General features: G+C 38.5%; 1 protein-coding gene across 5 annotated transcripts in view; it reads right to left on the bottom strand.

Annotated features, from left to right (window-relative positions):
• LOC126259455 (alpha-L-iduronidase) overlaps positions 1-27,190 on the bottom strand; it is a 231,075-nt gene that overhangs the window by 146,690 nt on the left and 57,195 nt on the right. For all 5 annotated transcript variants that reach the window (XM_049956279.1, XM_049956277.1, XM_049956276.1 and 2 more), the window contains one exon: positions 19,296-19,474. In XM_049956279.1, the coding sequence (XP_049812236.1) occupies positions 19,296-19,474 (179 nt within the window). The remainder of the gene's footprint in view (positions 1-19,295; positions 19,475-27,190) is intronic.

Raw genomic sequence — 27,190 nt, forward strand, 5'->3', positions numbered from 1 at the left:
ACTTCAGTCCTGTCACAGGTTTATCCTATCCCACCAGGTGCCAGGCCACCTGTGAAAGCAGTCATGCCATTTACCAGCTTTTTATATTGGTATGACTACCAATCAGCTGTCCATCAGGATGAACAACCACTATCAAACTGTGGCCAAGAACAAAGTAGACCACCCTGTGGCACAACATGCAGCTGAACATAACGCTCTTGATTTCAATGGCTGCTTCAATACCCAAGCCATCTGGACCCTTCCCTCCACCACCAGCTTTTCTGAACTGCGCAAATGGGAGTTATCCTTACAACACAGTCACTGCACCTTTAATTATCCCAGCCTCAACCTATGGTAACACACTGTCCCCACACCCTCCACCCAACAGTTTCCAGCCCCTATATCCTATCATCTCCTCCCCATTCTCACCTCCACCTTATTTATTTGAAGCTGTCTCCCAACACATCCATCCATCTTTCTACACTCCTCTTCTTTTTCACTTTTTTCCCCACCTCCCTACCCAACAACCTCTGGACACTTGCCTGTTAGCAGTCTAGTTGCTGCACACCCCACCAGACAGCATTCATCTCTCTCCCCACCTGTATTCTACGAGGCTCACTCCAAAAGAAATGTACACTATTTTTGTAAAAATACAGTTTTAATTCTGCATATCTGAAAGTTTTACAGTGTGTAGATACATCCTTCCCGCTTGCTTTCAAACTTAGTTCAACCTGTTCCCATGAGTGGCACCGTCACAGCATGTCTTCAAGATGATTGCTAGACTTGATGTTCATCAGAAGCAATGTGCTGTCATAGAGTTCCTGTGCTGTGAAAACGAGACAGTGGGAAACATCCACAAGAGGTTGAAATAGGTGTATGGAGATGCTGCTGTCGATCGCAGAACAGTTAGTTGGTGGGCAAGCAGGTTACGTGATGAAAGCGGGCATGGCAATATTGAGGATTGTCCTCGCAGCAGCAGGCCTCGTACTGCACACACTCCAGACAATGTGCAGAGAGTTAATGAATTGGTGTCTGCTGACAGACACATCACAGTGAACGAGTTGTCATGCTACATTGGGATAGGGGAAGGAAATGTTTGCAGAATACTGAAAGTGTTGGCGTTAAAAAAGGTTTGTGCCAGGTGGGTTCCCAGGATATTGACAGTGGCTCACAAAGAAACAAGAAAAACAGTATGCAGCGAACTTTTGGAACAGTATCAGAATGGTGGAGATAAATTTCTTGGAAGAATTGTGACAGGTGATGAAACATGGCTCCATCATTTTTCACCAGAGATGAAGAGGCAGTCAATGGAGTGGCATCATGCAAATTCACCCAAGAAAAAAAATCAAAACTACACCTTCTGCTGGAAAAGTTATGGCTACAGTGTTTTTCGATTCCAAAGGACTCTTGCTTGTGGACATCATGCCAAGTGGAACCACCATAAATTCTGATGTATATGTGATGACACTGAAGAAACTTCAAGCTCTACTGAGTCATGTTCGATCACATTGGCAAAAGCAGGATGTTTTGCTGTTGCACGACAGTGCACGGCCACATGTCAGTCAAAAAACCATGGAAGCGATCACAAAACTCGGATGGACAACACTGGAACACCCGCCTTACAGTCCTGACCTGGCTCCATGTGACTATCATCTCTTTGGGAAACGGAAAGACTCTCTTTGTGGAACAAGGTTTGAAGATGATGACTCCGTTGTGCACGCTGCCAAACAGTGGCTCCAACAGGTTGGTCCAAAATTTCACTGTGCGGGTATACAGGTGATGGTTCCAAGATGGTGTGAGGTAGTTGAGAGGGATAGAAATTATGTGGAGAAATGAAAATATTGTTCCTGAAGGATGTATCTACACACTGTAAAACTTTCAAACATGTAGAATAAAATATGTATAAAAAAAATAGTGTGCATTTCTTTTGGAGTGACCCTCGTACTATCTGTATGTGAATGGTGTGTGTCTCTTTCTTACTGATGAAGGTTGTGGCCAAAAGCTTTATGTAAGTGTCTTTTAATTGTGCCTGTCTGCAACTTACGTGTATTGTTTATAGTGTATTGTGCAATGTAATTGACCATTAGAGATACAGTTTATCTTAAGCGAAAAGTACGATGCCCACAGTAAAGAGTTAGGTAATTTCATTATAGTATTATATTGCCATAAAATGTGTCTAGTTTATTTAATTATGAATATGGTGTAGTTCCTAACAAAACGTATGAATAAATATAATTTTTAGCTGAAAATATTTCAGATCCAGTGGAGTTTATTTTAAACAGAAGATAACCCAGGCCACACTTGATATTGGAAAGTTTATTTTGTGGAAAAAACTATGAAAACCCCCTAGACAAACAAGATCTGCAATGTGTAATCTTTCAGCAGCTACTAAAAAATAATTCTTGCTGAAATTGTGCTGGAACTGGTCGTATTATTCCCATTCGAAAACACGTGGAGAGAGTTGTCCTACCACAATATATCGCGTAAGATTCCACAAACAATTTTTCAGTTATCTAAGATATGAGTAAGATAAAAACCAGTACAATATGCTGGTGTAGTCCGGGATTATTGAAAAAGTTATCGAAATAAATTACCACCGAGATTGCAAAGACAATGACAGAATTCGTACATCCTGGATGAAAATGTTCAAGAAAGTCGTATGCTGATACCTTCAAGACAATGGAATGCAATTACTGAGGCAAGAATAATGGCACAATAAGTCAAGAAAGAAGAAAAAAGTGTAAAGTGTTGTGCAACAAAAAAGCAATATTCATATAAGTGTAGTGTTGTGATTCCATCAGGCACCAATCAACAAAGATGATGTTATAAGATAAGAAAATCAGTAAACTGTGAGTAAGATAATTTATTATCCTTTAGCAAAGATAAATTTATTGTGTTTGTTTATTCCTGTGTAAAAAGATGACAATTATAAAAGAGGAAAGTATTGACGACAGTATCGCCAACGCTAGCACTGATGTAAATTTATCATACGAAAGTGAATGCAACAGGAATAGTCTGGATCCTGTAGAGAAAGTTGAAACTCGTATGGAAAGACAGGATGAAGTTAAAGACATGTTATTAACAATAATGAATTATATGGAGGGAAAATTTAAGGCAATTGATGACACTAACAGCCAAAATGGGGAGTGGTTAGGAAATATTAAAGACAGACTCAGTGCTAATGAGATTTGTTTGGAACAAATGGAAAAAAATAATGTGATTTGTTTTAATCAAATGGAGCAAAACAATGTAGCTCAGTTAGACCAGAATCTTAAGGACATCAGGGATAGATTTGAAAAACAGTTCAAAGAATATGAAAAGAAATATGACAATCACTTTCCAAAAGTAGAAGCAAAAATTTCCAGTCTGAGTAATAATATGGTTAGGATCACGGGTAAGGTCAATTATGTCAGGAGAAAGGTTAGAAATGTAGATGCAAAAGTAAAAAATCTGAAAACTGAAATTAGCACAGGTAGAGAGAAAATCCGTAATGCGTTTAAAGTTGTGCATGTAGATATCAAACATGTAGAAGAAACAGTAACTGATCGTATTTCTATTGTAGACAATAAAATTGTTCAAGTAGAAGGCAAATTTGAACAAAAGATAGGAATCATTACTGAAAAAATAGATGTAAATAAGCAAATAAGCAAAGATGAAGTCAAGAGTTTATAAAATAGTATTAATGACATCACTAAGAAACTTGAAAGTGTTAGTAGCAATATGGTCACCAATAGTTTGGCAAACAATATTGGCACTATGTGGTGCAACATTCTAGTGAAAACTTTTCAGATGAGAGCAGTATGCATCTGGTAGATTTCCTGCAGTATTGCAAAGATAACTTTTTTCCAAATATGAATGATAATTTGAAAATTAAATTTTTGAAAAGATTTCTAGAAGGTGAAGCATTGTCATGGACTAATCATTATTGTATTGAGGGAATGGTTTTTTCAGAGTTGAGGAGAGGTTCTTAAGTAAATTCTGATCAGGGACAGAACAAGCTAGAATAAAAAGCAAATTCTTGAATGGACCTGTTTACAAATATTAGTTTGGTAGCATGAAGCAATTTTGCAAAAATCAGTCGAGGAAACTCACTCATCTAAGCAAACCTTTCGATGAACTCACTCAAATCAATGTGCTAAAAAGAAGGCTACCATATGAATTACAGTGGGAATTAGCTTATGGACCCGATGACACAATAGATCAGTTTTTGAAGTATGTAGACAAACTAGACAGAATTATTGAGAAAAAGGGTAAGCCACCACACCCTAGTCAAAACCATTTTCAAAAGACATGACATACAAATTGGGGAAACACACAACACGATAAAAAAGATCCACACAATTTTGGAAGTAATGATTCTCATCAGAGAAATCCCCAGTACAACTTCAAGGGATCACAAGGAAACAATTTCCATTACAAGGGTCAATATGGAAATAATCATAATCAATTTGGTAACAGACACTTTGGAAATAAACCAAAGGAGTGACATAGTCATAATGGTGCGGGGAGAACTGAACAGGTAACTATATAGCAGTTAAAAAACTGAATAGGGCTCCATTGGCAGTCTGCAAGGTAGGAGCTACTTATACACAAATGGGAAGGGCCAATCCAAACTGCCAAACTAAACAGAAAAATATCAGTGACATAATGAGTAATTATTTTAAGAGAAGTGTTATCCCATTACTGTGGCATCTGTTACAAATAGTATATGTCATACAAATAAACCAGAAACGAAAGGTAAGTTATTTAAAGACACTGATTGCTTAGAGAACTGTGAAGAAGAATAAGAATCAAACTTAGGTTTATTCTATGAGTGGGCTGAGAGGGACACCTTGCTGGAAAATCGTTATTCAAATGATCAAAGTGTGTTAGGAATTAGAGAACTTATGGAAGAGTCTGGTGGGCTAGGAATGAAAATTGCACCTAGTAAAGATGATTTAAATGTGTACAGCATACTGAAGGTAAGGGTGCAGAGAATCAAGAGGATAATTTTTGTGATGTTGATTGGGAAGAAAAGGAGACCGAGGCTAGTAGTGAAGAAAGATGTTTTATTGGTGTAAGTGAGGAGTTGGAAGCTTTAGAGATTACTAATATAAAAGATGATAGTGATGAAGTTAGTGAGGTACACATGAACACAGTTGACAATTTGAATGATAAGGATGACATAATTTCAGTCAATGAGCTATTTGATCTTAATACATGTAAAAAAAACAATGAGAGGGAATTGACAGCAGGTAATCTTAACAGCATTAGAGGAGTAGATGATGACATGTCAGATAGTGAGCAATTTCTGTTTAACTTATGGATTAACAGTAGTGCCATTAAGAATGATGAAAATTTCAGAAAGGTAACACTTGATATACGTGTAACTTTGAATCCAGAATGGTGGCATAGAATTAAGTGCCACATTGCACAAATGTTAAGAGAGAAATATAAAGGAGAGACGCACAATAGCACAAATGAATGTAGTTGGATTAATGAAATATTCAGGAATAGTCATCAGGCCAAAGAAAATGCAATTAGGGTAATAACAGCATATAACTCTGGTAGTAATGATACAGGTAAGGACACTAGAAAGGGATATGGATGTAGTGAAATTGAAGAATTAATAAAAAATTTGACTTTGATGTAACCAGTCCATTTATTGAGGTACAGATAGGATCATGAAAAGGAAAGTGTTTAGTGGACACAGGAAGTCAAGTATCTGGGATATCAGAATCTTAAGTAAAAAACTGACAACTAATAAGGATTCTGTTGAGTTACCTGTAGCAGGAATTAAAATAAGAGGTGCTACTGGGAGGCACAGTAAATCAGTAAGGAGTCAGGCTTTTATTACTTTTGAAATTGAAGGAGTATCATGGTCACATGGGTGTCTTGTCATTTCTGATCTCACAGAGGATTTTATCCTAGGCATGTCTTGGATAACAAAAGTAAGTGCAGCATTTGATTGGGTAGGACAGAAATTAATGATGACTCTACTAAGTGGTGAAGTCATTGCTACTAAACTTATTACATCAAATGTGCAATGTATGAATAAGACTGTGAACAGTATTGAATTTACAAAAGAAGGTAAGTACATTGAAAGCCATGTCACAGATTTTTATGCAGATGAGATAAAGTTTGAAAATTTGGTAAATGAAAAAGTAGCCAAAGCTAGAGAACTAACTGAGAACCAGAAACAAGATTTGAAATTATTTTTGTGAGAATATAGTGATGTATTTAGCAACATACCAGGTAAAGTAATTGGATACCAATGTACTTTGCAGTTGAAGCTGCATGAACCATTCTTTACAAAACCATACAGTATTCCAATCTCGAAAAGGATAGGAGCGAAGAAAGAATTACAAAAGATGGAAGTGTGTGAAATCATTGAGAGGAGTATAAGCCCTTAGAATAATCCCTTGGTCATTGTACATAAACCTAATGGACAAGTCAGATTAGTACTAGATTCCAGACAGTTAAATGTTTATACAGAGAAACTGTATATCCAGAGAACATCAATGAGTTGTTATATAAATTTAAAAATATCCAAATTATTTCAAGCCTTGACCTAACTTCAGGTTTTCATCAAGTACCTCTTGCAATTAGTTCTAGAAAGTACACTGCTTTCTTATGCAATGGGAGATGTTACCAATATTGTGTAGTGCCTTTTGGATTAAACTCATCAGTCACATAATTTATAAGAGCACTAGACTATGTACTTGGCCAAGAAGTTGTGTCACAATTAACCATTTATGTAGATGATATATTAGTGTCAAATCAAAGTTGGGAGGATCATTTGAAGTTATTGAAATAGGTGTGTGAAAAACTCAGAAGAGGGGGAATGACATTAAAACAGGAAAAATGTAAATTTGGCGTGTCAGAACTCAAATTTTTAAGTCATGTCATTACTAAGGAAGGGATAAATGCACACCCTGATAAAATAAAATATATTGTAAACTTTCCATTTCCTAGAAACCAAAAACAATTGCCATCTTTCTACGGAATCTGTGGATTCTATCAAAAATATGTAAATGGACAATGCCTTAATGTAACATGTTTAAGCAACTTACTTAGAAAAAATGCTACATGGAATTGGTCCGAAGAGTGTCAGAAAGCATTCGAGAAAATTAAGAATGAACTTTGTATGAACAATCTTTTACACAGACCAGATTTTAGTTTGCCATTTTGTCTTCACACTGACAGTAGTGATTATGGACTAGGAGCAGAACTATTTCAGGAGAAAGTTGTGAATTGAAGAAAATCTTCATTGTACTATTGCATTTGCCAGTAGAATGTTACTTAAACATGAGAGAACTTACACAGTCACAGAAAAAGAATTACTCTCGGTACACTGGGCTTTTTACAAAATTTAAAACATACCTGTTAGGACACAAAATGCAAGTGTATTCAGATCATACAGCTTCAAGTTATTTATGGGAGTGTAGACTATATCATAGTAGATTAACCAGGTGGGCAATGTACATGCAACAGTTTGACTATGAAATTGAGTACCTTAAGGGGTCAGAAAATGTAGTAGCTTATGCTTTATCCAGGTTACCAGTAGGAGGAGATGAGGAAATCATTGAACAAGAGGAAGAAAAAGAATTTAATATAAGATACATGAAGGGAATCCAAGATGAAAAGCTCATAAGGACACTTTGCAATCAGGAGGGGACAAAATAACAATCCTAATTGGAAATTGGTTAAGGACTGTTTAGGCAAAAGAGGGTATGGTGAACTTGACAAATACTATAAGGTCTTTAAGGGAAAACTCTTTAGAAGAACAGATGTGGACTCTGACAATTGGAAGCTATGTTGGCCAGAGTGTGAGGCAGACAAGTTAATAAAGTACACCCATGAAAGTTATGGTCACTGTGGAATACAGTAATGTGTACAAAAGTTACAAGAAAACATCTACTTTTATAACATGGTAAAGAAGGTGAGGAATGAAATATCAACATGCGACAAATGTCAAAGAGTAAAAAAAGTAACAGAACATGTCAGGGAGAAATGAGGAACATTATTCCGGATAAGCCATTAGATTTAGTAGCTGTAGACTTTTATGGTCATTTACCTAAAAGTAAGGGTGGTCATTGTTTTATATTCGTAATGGTTGATGTATTTTTCCAAATTAATTACACTTTATCCTGTTTGAAAAGCTACGAGTAAAGAGATCATTACAAAGATTGAGAGAGATTACTTCAAGAGCGTAGGGAAACCTAAAGCCATACTATCTGATAATGGCTCATAATTTGTTTCAAAAAACTGAAAAGCATTCATGGAAAAACTAACACAAAACACATCTTGATATCTGTGTACAACCCATCTTCAAACCCAGCAGAAAGGTACATGAGGGAAATAGGGAGACTTTGCAGGACATATTGTAGTCACAAACATCCTATTTGATCTGACCATGTAAACAACTTTGAGGATTTAATGAACAGCTTGCAGCACAGCTCTGCTGGTTTTCACCATATGAAATTATGTTTCATCTCAGACCAGCGAATCTTATTTCTGAATTAATATACTTTCCACAATGTGCCTTAATATCAATTAAAGGACGTGAAGAGATTGTAAAGAAAACCATGAATAAACTAGGTGTAGCTAGGAAAAACAGACATGATAGGAAAATAAAGGCTACCACATTCGGAGAAGGCGACCATGTCTTAGTGAAATCCCACGATCATTTGAAGTTACTAACAGCAGAACTCAAAAAGTTTTTTTGATATTTACATTGGGCCATTTGAGATTATTGAGAACCCCCACCCAAATGTGTACCGATTAGTATATCCCAAGTCGAGAAAGCTGTTTGGTCCTAGGAAAGTTGTTTCTTTGAAGCCATATACTGAGAAAAGGACAAATTGAGCCTACAAACATGCCTTTATCTGGAAAGAATTTTACTGGAAAAATGAAATGCTGTGAGATAAAGTCACAGGAACAAATTTCAATCACCATACTGAGGCCATGTAATGTATCTCATGCAAAATGATGTTGTATCTAGGCCGATTGCACTTAATTCTGTTATAAGATTAGATTTCATGACTCCAATGTGCTTGTTTAAGTAATTGTACAGTATTTAATGAATTTCAAAATATGTAAACTTGATAAATGAGGGATTTTATTTTCCTGATGATGCTAGGAGACAATACATGTCACCCACCCCAACAATTTGAGAATAGCAAATCTCATAATTTTGGAAATCTTTCTTATTCACTTAAATAGACCATAATGATTATAAAATATGTTCTATAGGTGATAGACTACACTTTCTTGTATATGTAAGTGTGCTTTTTTTTTACATCATGCTCACCATGAATAACCATTTTTATTTGGCTGTGTTGATCACACAACACAGATAATTTGTTGTTGTTGTTGTTGTTGTGGTTTTCAGTCCTGAGACTGGTTTGATGCAGCTCTCCATGCTACTGTATCCTGTGCAAGCTTCTTCATCTCCCAGTACCTACAACCTACATCATTCTGAATATGCTTAGTGTATTCACCTTTTGGTCTCCCTCTACGATTTTTACTCTCCACACTGGCCTCCAATACTAAATTGGTGAGCCCTTGATGCCTCAGAACAGATACTTTATGTTGGCTTATTTCACCTCTTAATCGTGATATCTACGACATAATCTACAAGGTTCAGGAGAGGATAGTATTGTTGAACTGAAATAATTTTGTAACATCAGTGATGATATAGGAGCTGGTGCTATGTTTATTCTAATATGAGAAAATGTTTTAACTTTGGTATTATTTTATAATAAGTTTCTGGGCAACAAAACGATATATGTGTTTATATAAATTATGTTGTGAGACAAAGGAGGGAGTCAATGGGTGATGTAAGAATGAACAACTTACTAGAGTTGTGATAAAAAGTTGTATACAAGCCAAGACAGTGATGCAATTTCTGTATCCGACTGACAAGTGGACCAGGGTACACTTGAAAGTCCTGGTGGGGTATTGTAATGTAATCGACCATCAGATATATGGTTTATCTGAAGCGAAAAGTATGATGCCCACAGTAAAGAGTTAGGCAATTTCATTATAGTATTATGTTGCCAGAAAATGTGTTTAGTTTATTTAATTATGAATATGTTCTTTGGAGTTCATAAGGTCAGTAGACCAAAGAATCTAGGAAGCAGGAATGTCTGCAGCTTCCAGGCACAAGTTGGCTTGCCCGACACTTCTTTGTCAGTACTGAAGGAAAACGGACGTGCTTTTGTGACAATAGTAGTATAATGGATTTAGATTATCAATGTTGAGAGTGAAAATGATGTAGTTCCTAACAAAAAGTATGAATAAATATAATTTTTAGCTGAAAGTATTTCAGATCCAGTGGAGTTTATTTTAAACAGAAGAAAATCCAGGCCATGTTTGATATTGGAAAGATTATTTTCAGACAAAACTATGAAAACCCCCTAGACAAACAAGATCTGCAGTGTGTAATCTTTCAGCAGCTACTAAAAAATAATTCTTGCTGAAATTGTGCTGGAACTGGTCGTATTATTCCCATTCAAAAACACATGGAGAGAGTTGTCCTACCACAATATACTGCGTAAGATTCCACAAACAATTTATCAGTTACCTACGAAATGAGTAAGATAACAACCAGTACAACTGTAAGAAGAATTTGACAGAAAGATGAAAGACAAAACTATTCCACTTAGTGTGCAAGATGTATGTAGTTTAGAAGCACCCTAGTATATGAATGAAAAAGAACAGAATCTGTAGCACCAACACTAGTATTAATAGTTGGGTAACAGTTTAACAGTGTTTATAGTGGTTCTGTAGTGGTACAAAATAGTAGTATTAACATTTCTGTAGTATTAGCATTTCTACAGTATTAGGATTTTTTGTATGTTTATAAGTAGCTGGAATAAATAATTAATATGCAAATTTATCATCATCTACAAAAATGTGAGTTGTACAGCCTGTGTTAGCATCCCAAATAATATGTTGTAATTGTGATGATGGCGTCCTCTTGGGTAAAATATTCCGGAGGCAAAATAGTCCCCCATTCGGATCTCCGGGCGGGGACTACTCATGAGGATGTCGTTATCAGGAGAAAGAAAACTGGCGTTCTACAGATCAGAGCGTGGAATGTCAGATCTCTTAATCGGGCAGGTAGGTTAGAAAATTTAAAAAGGGAAATGGATAAGTTAAAGTTAGATATAGTGGGAATTGGTGAAGTTTGGTGGCAGGAGGAACAAGACTTTTGGTCAGGTGAATACAGGGTTATAAATACAAAATCAAATAGGGGTAATGCTGGAGTAGGTTTAATAATGATTACAAAAATAGGAGTACGGGTAAGCCACTACAAACAACATAGTGAACGCATTATTGTGGCCAAGATAGACACGAAGCCCATGCCTACTACAGTAGTACAAGTTTATATGCCAACTAGCTCTGCAGATGATGAAGAAATTGAAGGAATTTATGATGAAATAAAAGAAATTATTCAGGTAGTGAAGGGAGATGAAAATTTAATAGTCATGGGTGACTGGAATTCGGGAGTAGGAAAAGGGAGAGAAGGAAACGTAGTAGGTGAATATGGATTGGGGCTAAGAAATGAAAGAGGAAGCCGCCTGGTAGAATTTTGCACAGAGCATAACTTAATCATAGCTAACACTTGGTTCAAGAATCATGAAAGAAGGTTGTATACATGGAAGAACCCTGGAGATACTAAAAGGTTTCAGATAGATTACATAATGGTAAGACAGAGATTTAGGAACCAGGTTTTAAATTGTAAGACATTTCCAGGGGCAGATGTGGACTCTGACCACAATCTATTGGTTATGAACTGTAGGTTAAAACTGAAGAAACTCCAAAACTGTGGGAATTTAAGAAGATGGGACCTGGATAAACTGACTAAATCAGAGGTTGTACAGAGTTTCAGGGAGAGCATAAGGGAACAGCTGACAAGAATGGGGGAAAGAAATACAGTAGAAGAAGAATGGGTAGCTTTGAGGGATAAAGTAGTGAAGGCAGCAGACGATAAAGTAGGTAAAAAGATGAGGGCTAGTAGAAACCCTAGGGTAACAGAAGAAATATTGAATTTAATTGATGAAAGAAGAAAATATAAAAATGCAGTAAATGAAGAAGGTAAAAATGAATACAAACGTTTCAAAAATAAGATCGACAGGAAGTGCAAAATGGCTAAGAAGAGATGGCTAGAGGACAAATGTAAGGATGTAGAGGCTTATCTCACTAGGGGTAAGATAGATACTGCCTACAGGAAAATTAGAGATCTTTGGAGAAAAGAGAACCACTTGCATGAATATCAAGAGCTCAGATGGAAACCCAGTTCTAAGCAAATAAGGGAAAGCAGAAAGGTGGAAGGAGTATATAGAGGGTCTATACAAGGGCGATGTACTTGAGGACAATATTATGGAAATGGAAGAGGATGTAGATGAAGATGAAATGGGAGATATGATACTGCGTGAAGAGTTTGACAGAGTACTGAAAGAACTAAGTCGAAACAAGTCCCCGGGAGTAGACAACATTCCATTAGAACTACTGACAGCCTTGGGAGAGCCAGTCCTGACAAAACTGTACCATCTGGTGAGCAAGATGTATGAGACAAGCGAAATACCCTCAGACTTCAAGAAGAATATAATGATTCCAATCCGAAAGAATGCAGGTGTTGACAGATGTGAAAATTACCGAACTATCTGTTTAATAAGTCATGGCTACAAAATACTAATGTGAATTCTTTACAGACGAATGGAAAAACTAGTAGAAGCCGACCTCGGGGAAGATCAGTCTGGGTCCGTAGCAATATTGGAACATGTGAGGCAATACTGACCATACGACTTATCTTAGAAGCTAGATTAAGGAAAGGCAAACCTACGTTTCTAGCATTTGTAGACTTGGAGAAAGCTTTTGACAATGTTGACTGGAATACTCTCTTTCAAATTCTGAAGGTGGCAGGGGTAAAATACAGGGAGCGAAAAGCTATTTACAATTTGTACTGAAACCAGATGGCAGTTATAAGAGTCGAGGGTCATGAAAGGGAAGCAGCGGTTGGGAAGGGAGTGAGACAGGGTTGTAGCCTCTTCCCGATGTTATTCAATCTGTATATTGAGCAAGCAGTGAAGGAAACAAAAGAAAAATTCAGAGTAGGTATTAAAATCCATGGAGAAGAAATAAAAACTTTGAGGTTTGCCGATGACATTGTAATTCTGTCAGAGACAGCAAAGGACTTGGAAGAGCAGTTGAATGGATTGGATAGTGTCTTGAAAGGATGATATAAGATGAACATCAACAAAAGCAAAACGAGCATAATGGAATGTAGTCGAATTAAGTCAGCTGATGCTGAGGGAATTAGATTAGGAAATGAGACACTTAAAGTAACAAAGGAGTTTTGCTATTTGGGGAGCAAAATAACTGATGATGGTAGAAGCAGAGAGGATGTAAAATGTAGACTGGCTATGGCAAGGAAAGCATTTCTGAAGAAGAGAGATTTGTTAACATCGAGTATAGATTTAGGTGTCAGGAAGTCATTTCTGAAAATATTTGTATGGAGTGTAGCCATGTATGGAAGTGAAACATGGATGATAAATAGTTTGGACAAGAAGAGAATAGAAGCTTTTGAAATGTGGTGCTACAGAAGAATGCTGAAGATTAGATGAGTAGATCACATAATTAATGAGGATGTATTGAATAGGATTGGGGAGAAGAGAAGTTTGTGGCACAACTTGACTAGAAGAAGGGATCGGTTGGTAGGACATGTTCTGAGGCATCAAGGGATCACCAATTTAGTACTGGAGGGCAGTGTGGAGGGTAAAAATCGTAGAGGAGACCAAGAGATGAATACACTAAGCAGATTCAGGATGTAGGTTGCAGTAGGTACTGGGAGACGAAGAAACTTGCACAGGATAGAGTAGCATGGAGAGCTGCATCAAACCAGCCTCAGGACTGAAGACAACAACACAACAATTGTGACTAAATAATTAGTCACCTAGAAACTCGAATCCCTCATCTACATCAGATTCACTAATGATATCTTTATTATCTGGGACAAGGGTGAAGGTACCCTATCCACATTCCTCCAGAACCTCAAGCACCTTCTCCCCATCCACTTCAGCTGGTCTTCCTCAGCCCAACAAGACACCTCCCATGATGTCAACCTCCACCTCAACGATGCTACATCAGTACCTCTGACCACGTCAGACCTACCATTCACCCACTCCTTCTTTTCGACAGCCACAACCCATTCCACACCAATAAATTCCTTCAGTACAGCCTATCCACTAATCATCATCACATGTGCAGTGAACAGTAGTCTCTCTCCAAATAAGCCAACGGTCTTGCTGAGGCCTTTGCAAACTGGAATTCTCTCTCCAGTCAACTACCATACCCCATACACCCACTGACAGGCACAAAGAAGTGCCCCCTCATGACTCAATACCACCCAAGACTGGAACAACTGAATCATCCTCTCTGTGAGATTTCTGACTCTCTTTCACCATACCCTGAAATGAGAAATTTCCTGCCCAATATCCTCTACACCCCACCAACAGTGGTATTCACCTACCCACTCAATCTGTAAAATATCCCTGTCCATCCCTATTCCATCTCTGTTCCTGAGCTCTTGTACCATGGCTCATGTTGTTGTTGTTGTTGTTGTGGTCTTCAGTTCAGAGACTGGTTTGATGCAGCTCTCCATGCTACTCTATCCTGTGCAAGCATCTTCATCTCAGAATAACTACTGCAACCTACATACATCTGAATCTGCTTATGTATTCATCTCTTGGTCTCCCTCTATGATTTTTACCCTCCACACTTCCCTCCAATACTAAATTGGCAATCCCTTGATGCCTCAGAACCTGTGCTACCAACCAATCCCTTCTTCTAGTCAAGTTCTACTGCAAATGTCTCTTCTCCCCAATTCTGTTCAGTACCTTCTCATTAGTTACGTGACCTACCTGTCTAATCTTCAGCATTCTTCTGTAGCACCACAGTCTGAAAGCTTCTATTCTCTTCTTGTCTAAACTATTTATTGTCCATGTTTCACTTCCATGCATGGTTACACTCCATACAAATACTTCCAGAAAATACTTCTTGACACTTAAATCTATATTCAATGTTAACAAATTTCTCTTCTTCAGAAACACTTTCCTTGCCATAGCCAGTCTACATTTTATATCCTCTCTACTCTGACCATCATCAGTTATTTTGGTCTGCAAATAGCAAAACTCATCTACTACTTTAAGTGTCTCATTTCCTAATCTGATTTCCACCGTATCACTTGATTTAATTCAACTACATTCCATTATCTTCGTTTTGCTTCTGTTGATGTTTAACTTATAGCCTCCTTTCAAGATACTGTCCATTCTGTTCAGCTGCTCTTCCAGGTTCTTTGCTGATGAATTACAATATCATTGGCAAACCTCAAAGTTTTTATTTCTTCACCATGGATTTTAATTCCTACTCCAAATGTTTTCTTTTGTTTCCTTTACTGCTTGCTCAATACACAGACTGAATAATGTCAGGGATAGACTACAACCCTGTCTCACTCCTTTCTCAATAACTGCTTCCCTTTCCTGCCCCTTGACTCTTATAACTTCCATCTGGTTTCTGTACAAATTGTAAATAGTCTTTTGCTCTCTGTATTTTACACCTGCCAACTTCAAAATTTGAAAAAGAGTATTCTAGTCAACATTGGCAAAAGCTTTTTCTACATCTACAAATGCTAGAGACATAGGTTTGCCTTTCCTTAACCTATCTTCTACGGTAAGTCATATCCCTGTAATATGATGATGTTTGGTTTGTGGGGCACTCAACTGCGCTGTTATCAGTGCCCGTACAAAATGATGAGGACAGCACAAACAAAAAGTCATCTCAAGGCAGGTGAAAATCCCCAACCCTGCCGGGAATCAAACCTGGGACCCCGTGCTCGGGAAGCGAGAACGCAACCACGGGACCACGAGGTGTGGACCCTTGTAAGACACCAAGATCCCAAGACTTATCCCATAGATCATCCCACTACCCCCTAGTCCAGCTGTATCACAAGCATCTCCTACCCAATCAAATGCCTTGTGAAAGCGTCAGCTGGGAAACTTAGCTGAAAACGCTGTGTGGCATTCTAACTGGGCACGGTCATTAACGAGCTGTCTGTCTGTATGAATGACCACTGCTACTCTGTGGCCAAGAGACATGTGGATCACACAGATGCTGAGCTTGCCACACAACATGATGTACTTGACTTTAGTGACTGCTTCACAGCCTGTGGCATCTGGATTCTTCCCATTAACACTAGCTTTTCTAAACTATGCATGTGGGAAATCTCTCTACAATGCATCCTTCAGTCCTTTGACCCCCTGGCCCCAAGCTTCACTAGTTAGTGGCCACCCGCATCTATTCCCTTCCTGATGCAGTCCAGCATCAGATATGCCTTGTATCTCCCCCCCCCCCCCCCCCATCCCCACCCCCACCCCTCCCAGTGCACTTGAATGATCCTCCCCTTTCCCCCCACCTGCTCCACCCAAAAAACCCAATGGCATCACCTTACTCCACCCCTACCCTGCTACTTCTTTTCCTCCCTCCCCCCCCCTCCCCTCCCCCACATGCCCAGCCAAGATCACTCCTCACCATACACCATATTTGGGCCTCAGCACCTAGAAACAACAGTGTCTGTCTGTTTGAGTCGTGCTTATATGGTTTTGTGTGTGTTTTTCTACATCTGGGGAAGGACTGTGTCCAGTGCTGTACATATATATGTCTGTTGCTCAGTGCCTCTATGTGGTGAGAAGCAGTCTATCCTAGTTCATTGTTGGTTTGCAATATATTTTTGCTGCACTACCTACGATGGCCACAAAGAAAACTATAAGACAATAATAAATAATTACCAATACCTTAATTCTGAAGATAATAGTAGTATGGTAGTAGCAAAACATAAGCTTATATTTACTTTTTCCACAGTTTTGGTCATCCAGGGTAGTGCACGACAACAATTTGTCACTGAACACAATACAATGCCATTCATTACCCATCCATAATTCCGGATTGATGGCACCAATCCTAACTCAGCCATTTGTGTTGTAGTGTTAATGGTCACTTACACACTTGATTTTAATTCCATGTCCAGATACTGCTAGTCACAGAGTGCTGAAGGGAATCCATTAGTTGTTCTCAGATGGAAGGTGCTGATGTGAATTGGTTACAATGTGCTTGGTACACAAGATGATGGTCCTCCCTTGTCGTCGTCAGATGTTGTTGACTAGAACCCTGATCACATTGGCATCTGTTCTCACTTTCCCATGCAGTCCAACACCGAGCCACAGTCGCACCAATTGCCTCACAAATCTGGATATTGCATGATTCAACTGGCTGGCAATGATGCCCATTCCAACCTCTGCCAGGTGCTGATAATCTGAATTACACAATAAAGATTTCTCTTTAAATTATGCTGTTGATGCAAGTAGGTTATGTGATAAGGTAGGAGGGAGAATATGGTTTAATGTCCTATTGATAACGAAGTCATTAGAGACAGAGCAGTAGCTTGGATTAGGGATGGATGGCAAAGGAAATCAACCATGCTTTTTCAAAGGGACCATCCTGACATTTGCTTTAATTTGTATAAGGAAGTCAAAGAGAAGCTAAATCTGGAAGGCTGGACAGGAACTTGACCTTCACGCTTTGTGCACCAATGAGGCTGCTGGGAGCCTTAGCTATCCATTGTCTACCAGGTACTGTGGAGGAAAACCCACCAGTAAGTCAGTTCCCTGCCACATCCTGATATTTCACAGGTGCCTGCTCGGCTAGCTGCGACAAAGCTATCTAATTTAGATATATTTAGATATGCTGTGACTTTTATAGTTTGTTAAGTACAATTATGTTGTCTATATAGATATATAGATGTACTCATCTCTCAGACATGTGTTAACATGCTGTGTAGATTGAATGTAACTTGCTGAGATCAGGTGATTATTGAATGCATGCTGGAGGGCGGCAGGGGGGGGGGGGAGGGGGGGGGGAGGAACCCAGCAGTAATTTACTTTCTTGCCACTTCCTGACATTTCATAGCTGTCCACTCTGTTGGCTAGCTACTCAAAGCCCCCTAATGTCAATTGTCCACTCAGGTTACAGCAGCCTTTTAAATGAAGCATTATCAACATTGTATTTTGTACCAACATTTTTTAGTGTGTCTCTCTCACACCCTCTTCCATAATGTAACAAGATGTCATTCTCTCCAAATATTTTGGTTTCCCGAGTATAATGACCATGCAATCAAATTTTCTGGAATGGTTTCAGAATATGCCAACATGATAGGTTATAATGTGTGGCTCTCCCAAGAGGAACTTCTCAGTAGAGAGACATTTATGAGAGTCAAACTGGTACTTATTAATATGATGAAACAGTAATTAGTGAGAAGAACAAGGTGAAAGAATAAGTTGTAAGTTGTGAAATCTGTTCTATGCACCCTACCTGTAGCCACCCAACAAAACATACATTATCAAGGGGCCTAGGAGAGCATGTATGTTTTTCATCTAAATAACCCATATATAGACCAGAATTTCATTTTGACATAATACCCCCGGCATTTCAGTGAGAATGAATGGTGACAGATGAACCATCTACACCAGATAAATCGCATATACCACTGAAAGTATATTGAACATAATAACAAGGACTTTGTTGTTTGTCAAACCACTTGGGTCAGCTGAATTCTCTCCCCAGAGATGGAAACACTCCCTCCAGCACATACTAGGTTCTTTCCAACACCAGGTTATTTCCATCCACTTGGTCTTAACTTACACAGGCCTCTTCATCCTTCATTCCTCTATTACAATCTTACTCAGCATGATTTTCTATTTATGTTCCAATTATTATTCTCTTTATTTAGAGTGAAGGTTGCCACAAAACATTACATTTCCCAGGCTTGTTATTGCGTAGCTAAAGCATCTTTACATGAAGATCAGATATGACTTCCTCTGTTATGAGTTGTTGGATGCTATTTTTTTTTTTTTTTTTTTTTTTTTTTTACTCCCCAAGACAGAATTTAGTCATCATAGACATCTGAGACACATCATATGTACTATTAATAATTAAGATCAGATCAGTCATCACAACTGTTATGATTGATAAATCGTTGTTTTTCTCCTCACTTGAAACTGAACATCAGTTGGAGTTTCAAACACAACTAAACAAAATTTTTTCTAAAACATTTGAGAACTATATGGCTTCAAAAAAATTATAAATGATTGTAAACATATTAATGGTACCAATATTACTGGTAATGCTCATGCTACTCCTTGAGTCTCCCTTCCTCAAATAATCTTCCAGGTACTATCATTATATGATTATTCTAACTGTTGCATTATAATACTTACCAACATATCTTCGAACTATATTTTCTATTAGATCTTGCCACATATGAACCTGAGTTGCATTGTCAAAGTCATTAAACAAATGACCAGGATTACCCATCAACTCAAAGCCTGGAGAAATTCCTAACTTCTGTAGCCACCCAATGAACTGATCCAGCAGAGTGAAGTCATACTCAGAATTCCTGTTACCAGAAAGGACACATTAAAATTAATATATTACTATTTATTATTTTAGATTCATTCCAAATATTAATTATTAGCAGCATGATCTGCGACTGTATATTTTATAGCCTAGTGTTATACTAAATTTACAAGTCAACAGCTGTGTTCCACAAGTCTCAAATATAGCTCAGGCATATCGTCCACATTATGAGAAGAACAAGGCCTCTGGTGTCCATGCCATAGCTCAAAACTGATGACACACACAGACTGTTTGAGACAAATCAGAAAATTAGGTTTGAATACAGTAAATCAGTTTTGAATACAGTATATTTAGGTTAGCAAAATACTTCATTTTACATTAGAACAAATAAGCCCTTGGTCACAAGCCGAGGGCTTATTTGTTCTAATATAATTCTGACATGGTCACTGAACCTTAGCAGCTATGTTCAAACTTCATTTTATGTTTATTTCTTTTTCTGTTCACCCAAACACAAATGACATTTAGGAACTGACATCCTGTTGACAATGATATTGTTAGAGAGCTCAGACTGGGGAATGATAGGAATGGAGAAGGATACAGATGGGATAGAAAATTGGACATGCACTTTCAAGTGAGTCAAATGAAACCATGTAACATTAGCCTTCAGCAATCATCAACTGATTTTAAAACTTCATTCTTTAATAGTGTTAACTGCACATTATAATTGATTTCAGGCCTACACATTTGATATTTTGCTTTTGAGTATTAAAAATGAGTTTTTTACAATAAAAATTCTAGTCACAAAACAACTCATGTACACATTTTATTACTAATAAAAACATGTTTCAATGGATTTTGAACCTCAGTTCATCACAAAACAACCATTAATTACTATACAAAGCTTAAACTGAGTTACAAAATGTTAGCAATGTGGCATTTTGTGAGATGTTGCCATTAGGTCTTCAGATTCTCCCGGGTGAGGCATGCTTTCATGCACATCCTGTAATTTGATAATTTTGGTTACAACACTTCACATATTCACCTCATATTTCTGCAATTCACTTTACAGACACATAGAGCAATAATTACTAATTATTAGCAACTCTTGGTGAAGCTGATGATACCTCCAAAACCATCTGGTGATCAGTCAGTGTTTGTTTCTTTTTCTGGTGCTCACCTCGACCCCCCTGTTGTGCACCATAGTGGCTGTGTGGTGGTAGCTGTTGTGGGTGTGGAGATAAGAGTATTTGAAGTGGTTGTCTTCACATCATGATGGTGACCAGGGCACCTTCTGTCTCTTTCGCATCAACATATGTTTCAAGGGGGAAAAATTGAAGGTTGTTCTTTAATATTAACTTCTTGAGTATTAACTATCATTTTCAAAACTTCTAAAATATTCTCCAGTCTTCTAGGGTACAACTTGGAAGTGGACTATATTAGACTGACCCACACTTTGGGAAAATCATCTTAGCAATTAGTTGTGCAGGTGGTAAATGCAGAGGAACAACTCATAAAAAAGGTATACACATACAGAGAGAAGTTATATAAATAAAGAATGGTTGTGTAAGTGAACAATTTTAGCCCAAAAAATGAAGTAGTTTGACTAACAAACCTGCAAATACAGAATGTGATATTGTGGGAAGGAAAATATTTAAATCCACTGACAGAATGATGAACCAAGACAAAAATATTAAGTTCTCAACAGAAATCCTAAATCAGCTCTTTCTTGGTATGTCTACACAGAAACCTTCTAAGCTACATCACAGAAGCAGAAACATTAAATGAAAAGAAAAAGGCAAGTCAATAATCACACCACAAATTCCATTTATTTCAACTAACTTACCATTCAGCTTTAAAAGACCCAATTTTCTCTTAAGATATAGCAGTAAGGCAAAATGGTAAACATTCCAGGGTCGAGGAGTGAATTTTTAAAAATTCTCTTTTTCACATGGACAAATACATGTAGCAAGTTGACATTACTTATAGTTGCACACAAAAGCAAAACACCAAATGTGTTTTATAACAATATACTACGAATAAGTTCAATGCTATACAAATTAAAAGATTCATTGCACATATTTTTCCAGTTCAGAAAACAAATGGAAAAGAAAAGCCAAGCAAAAAGAGTTCTTTGCAGTTAGTTAGAAATAAAATGCGTATAGCTTGAGCTAATACTTGTTTTGAGACTGGTACTGATGTTGAAAAACCTAAATTTTAATTGTACAGCCATGACCAAAGGCCACCTTGCAAGTAATGTGTACTAGCTGCACTGACTTGCAAGTTAGCTGAGGTGTACCCAGCAGTGCCTGCATCCTAAGGGGCAGATCCTAAAATCAACTTGATCCAATATTTCAGTGATCCAGGTGTTTATCATCTTTAGGAGAGTGCTGCTGCTGCTGCTGCTGAGTCCTGCTGGGAACTGATGCCAAGGCTGCAGATTGTCACCCTAAATAGGCCTCCACACCATACATGGTACACACACAACCCATCATGTTGCTGCCCTCCAAGGCTGGCAAGGTGGTGCTGCCGCTTGTAGGACACTGGTGGCAATGATATATTGCACTCAAAGACTGTTTTTACACTCTAGCTGGCTGCACCAAAGAAAGTTCTGTTTTAATGTGGGCTAGTACAGGGTTCCTCATCCTGCTATGAGGAAAGCTATTGTCTCTATTAATCAAACTGTCTGCCACCCTAATGTCAATTGTGTCTTTATAAACACTATCCCAAACATCGGAAGTTTTGGCAACTGTCACAGTCTCATCAAATTTCATCCCATGTCCCTCGTTTAAGAAGTGTTCTGCTACTGCCAATTTTTACGGCTGCCGTAGCCTCGTATGGTGGCAATATTCCGTGTACCTGTCATGGAGTATGGAGTTTGAATGGCCAGTGTAAGTCTTCCCTCAATGACACAGAATTTTTATATATGCCAAGTTTCCTAAGCCCCAAATCATTCTTTCACAGAGCTGAGTAGTGCCCTAATCTTGGAAGGTGGACAGAACATACTCTTTTTGTTAAAACTCCTTAGAAAATTTCCAATCTTAAGTGATATGCTTTCACCATAAGAAATAAGAGCCACAGATCTATGCACCTTTTCAGTGCTTCCAGGGATTGTCCAAACTCCACAGCCTGATGAATCTGCTTCTCAGAGTATCCATTTTCCCTAAAAGCAGCCATAAAATGTGCAAGTTCTTGGGTTAAACTGTCTGCACTGGAAATGGCATATGCTCTGTGTACCAGAGTCCTAAGGATACCACTGCATTGGTATGGTGGATGGCAACTCTTATCGTGAAGATACTGACTGTGTGTGTTGGCTTTCAATGAACACTATATCCTAGAGTACCATTGTGTTTTTGTAAACCATGATGTCCAAAAATGTAAGCATCCCATTACTTTCAACCCACATGGTATGTTTAATGCTGAGATGAAGACAATTAAAGTGGCCCAAAAATCTGTTGAGAGCATCATATCCATGAGACCAGATGACAAAGGTATCACCCATGTACCTCCAAAAGCACATTGGTTACAAAGCTGAAGTTCTTAGTGCTTATCGTGCTTCATAACTGGATCCTCTCCTACACCACCACAATTTTGTGAACTGTACAGATGGGAGTTGTTCTTACAACACTTTTTCTGCCCCCAAAATTATCCTGGTCTCATCTTACCACAACCTATTGTTCCCGCAGACTCCACCTAACATTTTCCAGCTCTCTGACCTATCTTCTCTTTACAATTCACATCCCCTCACTTTCACTGTGCACCACTCTCTGCCAATGCTCCCACTGGTCTTTTCCCTTTCTCTGTTCTGCTCCTTTTCTGCTCCCCATTTCCCCACCCCTCCCTCCCTCCACCACAGCCTCCTGATGCTGTGCCTAGCAGCCTTGTCCTGCTGTCATCTAGTCCCTTCATGCTCTGCCAGATGGTGCTCTTCTCTCCTCCCCCACCCATACCCTACTATATCTCTCACTTCCCTGCTCCACTCTCAATTGCTGCTATTATTCAATGCAACAGTTGAATTCTGGCTGCAGCAGCTGAAGACAGCAGAGCAGTCATGTGTGCATGAGGTGTGCTTGCTTGTGTAAAAGTGTGCATGTTTTCGTTTCTGAAGAAGGCTTTCACTCAAAGCTCAGTGTCCAAGAGTCAGTTTTTTTTTTTTTTTTTTTTTTTTTCATCTCAAGTGTCATCTTTACAGTGAGTAGCAATTTATCCTTTTCATAATATTGTTGATATCATGGATTAAGCATCCCTTTATACTATATGCATCAAAACAAACAAAACATCTTTCGTGGTAGCTCTCAGTAATATCTCTGGCAGCACTGGTCCTGGTGGCATCTTTTCCCTAGAAGCAAAGCTCATGACATGTCTGCTCATGAATGATCAGCATGGAAACGTTGAAGTGACAGGGTGGTGGTGCCCCATGTCAGGGCAGTGTTGGGTCAACATATCCATGACGTAGCCTTGTGCAAAGGAAGCAAAGAGCAGTGGTCAGTGTTGGATAGCCTTGTGCAACAACAGCAGTGGCAAAAGCAGTGCTGGGTAGACTATAGCAGGTAGCTTGGGCTGACTGAAGCATTCATCCACTACCCATTAGCATGAAGCTTTACAGGCCCAAGCAATAGTTTAATGCATAGGAGAGCACATACACCATCTCAAAGACGGAAAAACGGAGCAAATCTGGCATCCCATTTCTTATGCCAGTTTGTACACATGCCTATTGAGGATGGGTATAATAATGATTAAAAAGTAGTGTGGGGTTGTAAATAAGACACTCGTTTCATAAAACAGAAACCGTATCAGTTTATTTTTGTATGGGGATCACATGGCGAGGATTGCCAGAGGGGATAAGAGAAGGTAATTCCAGTAGCTCCAGACCAACCTTGGAGGAAAAGGGAAATGGGAAGTGAAACGTTAAAGAAGATCAAGCTGTTTAGCGGTTTCTCTGGGCAACAATTCAAAACAGAAGAAGCTCCACTTTGTGGCCATGGCTCCAAGAACCCTGTCTCACAAGTGAGGTTATAGTGCAGCATGATTTGATTGGCAGACTGACTTGGCTGAAGATGATTCAGCCTATTCTAGTGAAAACCAGTTGACTTTTGTCACATCAACAGAACAGAGGTAGATAAAAAGGTTGTCTTTTTTAAAAATTTAACTAACACAACATTCTCATGTTTGGGTCCTGAGTGCATCTGGTACAGTGCCATATCCACAAGCCAGATTGTTCCTCTGCTTGGTTTAAATTCAGCATTTTTCCTATGCAGCTAGTGGTAATCATTATGAATCCAACAGTGAGGTTATATCTTGTACTTTATAGATTACACAACTGTATTGTTTTATACCTTTTCTGCTTTGTTTCTTGTGAAATACAATTGTACAGTTTGGAAGTGCTGTAACAAATATGTATGAAAAGGCTGCATGCAGAATCATGGTTTGGGGGTCTTGGTTCTTGGTTCCTATTTGAGCTAGGAACATGGGGTAAAAAGTGTTTGGTAGCTGGGACCAGTGGCCATTTGTACAGCCATTCAAATATCTGTCTTACTATAGCTATGTTAAAGTATATTAAGCAAGATTCGAATGATAAACCAGACCTGATGCCCAGGCAAATTGTGTGAACTGATTAATTCCTTTTGCAAAAGATTTTAACTGGGCAGAAATTAATGTTCAGCTATTGGCACAATTTGTATGTGCACCATTCAAATTTTATATGCAAAAATAGTAACCCTTGTTCAGATTTTACGTGCAAAAACAATCATCCTTAAATAATTCTCTACTGGAGTGAGACTGATGGTTCAAATTGGGTCCACCAGTGTATCCAACCTTGATTTAAGATAAGTTTTAACTATTTGAGAAAATCTTGCTACATTCAGATTTCACGTGCAAAAAAACATATTATCTAGGAAGTTTATGAAGCACACCACTTCTATATTTTAAGCTTGAATGAAATGGTTCAGATGTTGCAGGAAGGTAGATAAATGGATAAAGTCAAAATGAAATCTTTTTGATCCAATAATCTTCATCCATTGTTGATATATGATAGTTTAAAGTTGAGTTAAATATAGCATGCAAAATTTGTTCTTTTGTGAAATGAATGTGCAAAAACAGATTACAGTGAATCAAATAAATAAAAACAGCTTGCTTACAATAAAATTGAGAATTAGCTTTAAAAAATCTAGCTTCATTTCAATTTTACACACAAAAACAGGTTGCTTATGAGTTTTTTTACACGTACCACTTCTATGTCTCAAACCTGTGTGACTCGGTTCAAATTTTGTAAGAAGATAGACAAATGCATGTAATTTATGGATATCCAGTTGCTTAGTGAAAGCTTTATCAACTGCCACAATATAAGAAACATGATTCAAAAGGCAATAGAAAAACATATACCATATCATTCGTCATCATTCATCATCCAAGTCAACAAAAGTCTGCATTGGTTGCCCAGCTAAGGAATCTAATGTAAAAAGTATGTTAGAGTAAAAGTTGGGAACCATATTGAAAAATGATCCTATCATAGAACACATAAGATGAATATGTCCTAGACAGAGTTAAGAATGTAAAAGAAAGGAACTACCTTTTTGATTTATCTGGCAGTTTCAAAGACATCTAAATCAAAACATCTTGACATATTCACACTCTTTTGTGAGTTAAACCTACTTCCCAGCACAGTGAGCTCTCTCTTAGTTGCAAGATGTTGGAAAACCTGCATTTTGCAATTTATAGGCTCAAGTTCCTGATTCTGAGCCTAAAATCCAGAAGATTCACCAGCCATAGTAAATAATAAATAATATCAAATTGCTGTGGGAATTTGGTTGGGTTGTAGCCCAAGGAAAACACACTTTATACTGGTAAGTGAAAACGTCCACATTACAGCAAGTCATACAGTGAACGGAATAAGCAAGAAGGCACGGGCCATTAGCTTAGAGAGTGAAAGATCTAGTGAAGGAAGAGATATGTTGTTTGTATTAGTCGATGCCGCACAGCTGACCATGGAAACAAAACAGGAAAAGCCAACCACCAAGAAACACACTAGAAACCACAATCTAAAACCTTAGGCCAAAGGCCACACTCAACACAAAAAAGGACACAAACCCTTAGATCAAGTGATAAAAGCCCCCTGCATGAGTAAAACTCGAAACTAGGACCGCCATTGCAGCGTCATTCGATAAAAGTGAAGGGAGCATATCAGGCAGCGCAAATGTCTGCCTGAGTGCAGTTAAAAACGGACAGGCCAACAAGATGTGGACCACTGTCAACACTGATCCACAGCAACAGAGAGGTGGGTCCTCACGGCACAAAAGATGACCATGCGTCAGCCAGGTGTGGCCAATACGGAGCCAACAAAGAACAACTGAGTCCTTGCAGGAGGCTCACAAGGAGGAGCGCCACACGCCTGTAGTCTCCTTGATGACTCTTAAGTTTGTTGGGTGAAGGCAGGGTGCACCATTCATCATCCCAGGAACCTAGTACCTTCTGCCACAAAACTGACCAGAGACCACACTCCGAAAGGCCAATCTCCATGGCCGGGGCACTGACAGCCTGTTTGGCCAGCGTGTCTACCCTTGGGTGAAGGCAGGGTGCACCATTCATCATCCCAGGAACCTAGTACCTTCTGCCACAAAACTGACCAGAGACCACACTCCGAAAGGCCAATCTCCATGGCCGGGGCACTGACAGCCTGTTTGGCCAGCGTGTCTACCCGTTCATTTCCCGGGATGGCGACATGGCCTGGTTTCCACACAAAGTCCACAGAGTGGCCACAACG

Source organism: Schistocerca nitens, chromosome 5 (genome assembly GCF_023898315.1).
Source record: "Schistocerca nitens isolate TAMUIC-IGC-003100 chromosome 5, iqSchNite1.1, whole genome shotgun sequence".
Taxonomy (NCBI): domain Eukaryota; kingdom Metazoa; phylum Arthropoda; class Insecta; order Orthoptera; family Acrididae; genus Schistocerca; species Schistocerca nitens.